Here is a 4745-nt window from a genome sequence, read left to right as displayed (position 1 = left end):
CTCGCACACGCTCCTAAAACAGCCAACAGAAGGGCCGCAGAGGAGAGGGGGGAGCTGCCCAGTCGGCAACTCGGGGTGCATTTCCCGCCTTGTGCACATGCACCCACTTTACAGCGGAGGGAGCTGAGGCCAGAGAGTGACGGGGACGCGTGTCTAAGCGGCTGGGCTGGGCGTGACCCGGGAGCTCCGGCTCCATCTGTCCCAGGAGCCCCGAGCTCGCCTTTCTCACCTCCCTGAGGCGGCAGCTCTGCAGGAAGCGCAGGACCCGCTGTCCTCAGAGAGGCCTTTTTGGGGCTCCAGCGTCGGGAAGGTGTCAGGAGAGGGCGGCTCCATGTCGGACGGTGACCTCGGCGTACTCAGGGGTCTCCTGGACCAGAAAGGCCCTGGTGCTTGCCTTGAGGAATGCGAGGTTGGCGTAATGCAGCTCCTGCTCCTCCTCTGAGGGGGCCTCCGCTGGGCCCTGGGGGCGTGGGGGGCTGTCAGCCCAGGATCCACCCTGGTGCCCCTGAGAGGGACGAGATAAGGCTCAGGGTCAGCCTCAGGGTCTGGAGAAGGGACCTGGGCTCAGCGGTATCTGTTTCCTTGTCCAGTCACACCCACTCCTGAGGGTCCTTCACACACTCATACACACTCACACTCACTCACACACTCACCCATTCTCACCTCTAACAGATTCTCATCATAATGGCTTGTTCTTATCACTAGTCTCCTGAACCCCCACCCCTGCCTGGGTGATGTCATCATCGCCCCATTTTAAGACATGCAGACACAGGAGTGCCCCATGCTCCCCAGCACACAGACCAGACCTGGGGCGCCTGCAGGCCAAGGGGGGGCATCCCCTGATCCCCACACAAGCTTCTCTAATTGCAAGTTGGGGTGTGAGGGCAGCGCAGTGGCCTGGGTGGCCGACTAATCACAGGAGAAGGAACAGGAATGTGGACCTGTGGTCAGTGCCTAGACCCGTGCAGCCAGCGAGGACAGGAGATGTGGGCATCAGAATGGAGCCTGCACGCCTGACGTGAGCCTGTTTCTCACAGACTTACACGGAAAAAAAAAGTCACTCGTTCACAACTAGAACACTGAATACAGATGTAATGTTGGGAACGATATTTGTGGACCTGGGTGAAATAAATTATTATATTAAAATTGACCTTGTGTGTCCACTTTTTAAAGTGCCCGCGGGACAGTGATAGCCCTGCAGGAGGCTCCGGGCATTTCTGCCCCACCTGGATGTGGGGGCGGCAGGGCTGGGGCTGAGTGACAGCTGTTGGGGAGCTTCTTGCCAGAGCTTGTTTGGGGAGGGGAGCTGGCGTGGTGTGTGGGGGGGAGCCAGGGACCCTGAGAGAACCGGGGGCTCAGAGGGCTCAGTGGGGAAGGGGGATGGGAAGGAAAAGATTTGCCCTGAGGGGCCCTGACCTGGACTTGGGATCCCAGGAAGGGGTGAGGGAGGCTCAGTCTCTGGGTCAAGAGCTCAGGGAGGCCAGGGGAGGAACGGGGTGTGAGCAGGGAACCCTTTTTGCCCTGGACAGAGCCCCAGGCACAGCCCCAGAGGTCAGGCTGACCTGAGCCTGCAGAAGACCCTGAGTCACTCACCCCGGGGGTTCTCCTTGCGGCCTGGGGCCTGGCCTGCTCCCTGCTGCCTCCTGGGTCCCTTTCTTCCAGCAGCATCTCACTCTGTGGAGGAGACCTGCCTTTCAGCCAGTGCTCAACTGGGAGGTGGGGGTGGGTGGGGGCTGCTCTGGGCAGAGACCCCAGGGGGCAGACTCACTGGGGCGTTTCAGCATCACAGCCCCTGACTCACCTCTCAGGGCGCCAGCCCTGGGCAGGGAGCTCTGGCCTCTTCCTGTCCCCTCCTCCCACCACCCCAGCCCCCTCCCAGGCTTCAAGGTCTTCAAGGGACACCGACTCACATGAGGATGCCGAGGCAGAACCCAAGCAGGGCTGAGACTCCTGCTCCCCCGACGGCCCCCAGAATGAACCACATCCAGGTTCCTGGTGCCCCTGCAACAGAGGACCTGGGTGACCCCGAGTTCCCTCAGCAGGTGCCGGGCACCTAGGCCAGTGGACTCCACGACCCGTGAGTGCCCACTTCCCTTCTGGACTTTGCCCCTCACAGAGGTGAGGAGGACCCCGAACAGTGTCCCGTGGCTGCGAGGCAGGCCTCCTCCCTCTGTGTCCCCAGAAAGCAGAGTCCTGTGCTCTCCCCCGGACGAGCCCACCTGGGAGAAGGGGGACAGAGGTATCCCCGTTCCCAAGAGCATCCCGGCCTCACATCTCAGACCGCCGAGGCACAGGGAGCTGTTGGCCCAGAGCCCCGAGAGGCTGAAGATGACCTGGGTGAAGGCATTTCTGCTGCTCCCCCAGCCGCCAGCACAGGGAGGGTCCCACGGGGCTAAAGCAGAGCAGGAGGGGCCCAGCAGCTGGGGGGTGGGGGCACTGAGGGGAGGGATGAGGGGGGTGTTGTGGGGGTGATGGGGACATCAGAGCAGCCTCTCCCCTCTCTGGGCAGCAGAAGCCCCGGGGGTGCTGACTCACTCTCCACAGAGAGACTCAGGGAGGCCTCCTGGGAGCCCAGGGGGTTCTCAGCGCAGCAGAGGAGTTTCCCGTGGTCCTCCAGGCGCACCCTGGCCAGCTCCAGCTCCAGGGTCTGGGGGTGCTCCCATGTGCCAACCGCACCCACGGAGTGTAGGCTTGGAGAGGACTTCACCGTCTGGCTCCCCCAGACCCACGTCAGATTGGTGGGAGGGCTGCTGTGGACCACACAGGCCAGGCGCAGGGACTGGCCCTCCTGCACCGGGAGAGAGGAGCCATTGCCCAGTGCTTCAGGCCCTGGAGAGAGATTTCAGGACTTTATTAGGGTTCACCCTGTGAGGTTTGATCACCTCCTGTGTGGCATTGTGTTCTGCAGCCCCTGCTGTGACTCAGGCCAATTTTATGGTCATTATTTTAAAAGTAAGTTATAGCAGGAGGGAGATGCTAAGGAGGAGGACAGATCATAAGGAGCATGAGGGCAGAATTGGGGAGGATGATGTAGGCCTGGAACCAGGGACAAGCACATCATCAGACAAGGACAGAGCATAGGACACCCCAGGGAGCAGAGTCAGCACAGGGGAGCCCATGTATGAGCTGAAGAGCCCATGGGGGTTCCCACCTCTGCTACCCCTCCTGACAAAGACCTGTCTCCCATGTGTGTTGTCAGACCCCAGCTCTGAATGGAGGGTGGGACAAACCCCACTTCCCCACATCCCAGAGAGGGAACCTCACTCCGTACCTGAACCTTCTTCCCTGATCACCTGGATGGTCAGGTTCTGGGGCGCATCTGGACAGACAGACAGAATTGTTCTCCGTCAGCTGGCCTTCCCCCAGGAGCATGAGACATGGAGGATACAGCCAGGGGCCTCTTTCCCTCCTCCTGGCAGGATCTGCGGGGCCCAGACCCCAGACCCCGTGTCTTCCCTTCCTACATGTGCTGCCTGGGGACCCCTCAGGCCGGGCATCTGGGCCCCACACTCACAGCCCACGCTGAGCCGGACGGTGGTCTCTGTGCTCACGTTCACTGCGGGGAAGGTCCCCGGCAGGTGAGGTTGGAGCCGTGGTGCTGGGGCCCCGGGCTGAGGGTGAGCACCGGGGAGTCGGTGCTCGTGGCGCCGAGGCCAACCCCCGTCCAGGAGAAGGTGGTGGGGTGTCTCCCTCTCACAGGCCCAGGGCGCCGCACAGGTGATGTTCCTGGGCCGGCCGGACTGGAGGGGGCCCTGGAGGTGGATGTCCGGCCTGTGGGTCAGCGCTGGGGGGACAGACACGGCCTGGAGCAGGACCTGAGCGTCCCCAGGGGCAGCCTGTGTCAGGCCACCCGTCCCCGCCCACCCGGGTCCTTTCCCCGCGGATCTTAGGGTCCCTCACGAGGTGAAGACATGGGCCCCTCCATCCTCGGCCGGGCGCTCAGGACCCTCCCGTGTGTCCCTCCTGCACCCGGCCCTTACCTGTCACGTTTACAGAGAGCCGCTGATCACAGTAATTATGTCTCACATGACCCCCTCTCTCCACCCTGAAGTAGTAGGTCCCGTGTCCCCTCTCCGCGTGTCTCTGATGTCCAGGGAGCAGCTGTCGTTCCAGGGGCCCCCCAGTAGGTGGAATCGCTGCGGGGTCTGGGTCTCATGCACCTTTCCATTTGGGTCGTTTGTGGCCACCAGGTCACCCTGTGTACCCTGACACTCTCCCTTGTCCCTGTACCAGTAGCCGTAAGCTGGGCCGTGCTCCTTGGGGTAGGAGACGTTGCAGGGCACGAGGACGCACTGCCCTCCTGCACGTCACCCGCTCCTCCTGCAGGCGCAACCAGAATCTCTCCTCCTGAGCCAGGGCCCCTGCGGGGAGACGAGGGTCAGTGCAGCCCCCACCCGGGCCCCTCCCCTCCCCCACTCACTGCCCACAGCAGGGGCAGCAGCAGCGGTGGCAGCATCGCGGGGGAGTGGCGGATCTGGGGGCACAGGCTGAGGAAGCCCCGATGGAGTCAAGATGGGGCGGTCAAAATGAGCTGACCACAGGGAGGAGCTTCCCACACTGTGCGCCAGGCAGGCTGCGTAGACACTTCTCGTCCCGGGTCACTGAGGGTCGTGGGGCAGGAGGACCCGCCTGCAGCTCTCAGCTCCCTGCACAGCGGGACGTAGGTCCTGTAGGAGTCCCCAGGGGCCACCCCTGGTGTGGGCACAAGAGGGGGCACCCGCAGGCGTTAGAGATGGTGGGGTGCG

The 4745-nt window shown here is 63.0% G+C and overlaps 1 protein-coding gene across 1 annotated transcript; it reads right to left on the bottom strand.

Moving 5' to 3' along the window:
• Window positions 1-313: 313 nt before the first annotated feature.
• Window positions 314-3925, bottom strand: LOC129146115 (sialic acid-binding Ig-like lectin 7). Its single transcript, XM_054697523.1, has 6 exons — window positions 3901-3925; window positions 3515-3784; window positions 3272-3319; window positions 2536-2829; window positions 2220-2392; window positions 314-505 (listed from the first exon to the last, which is right to left on the bottom strand). Exons 1-6 carry the CDS (start codon window positions 3923-3925, stop codon window positions 314-316), a joined length of 1002 nt encoding a protein of 333 aa, XP_054553498.1.
• Window positions 3926-4745: the final 820 nt, after the last annotated feature.

This window comes from Talpa occidentalis, unplaced genomic scaffold, assembly GCF_014898055.3.
Source record: "Talpa occidentalis isolate TD23 unplaced genomic scaffold, MPIMG_talOcc4v2.1 talOcc4.17, whole genome shotgun sequence".
NCBI classification, from domain to species: domain Eukaryota; kingdom Metazoa; phylum Chordata; class Mammalia; order Eulipotyphla; family Talpidae; genus Talpa; species Talpa occidentalis.
The sequence above is the reverse complement of the archived record's forward strand: the minus strand, read 5'-3'. Positions and strand labels throughout refer to the sequence as shown.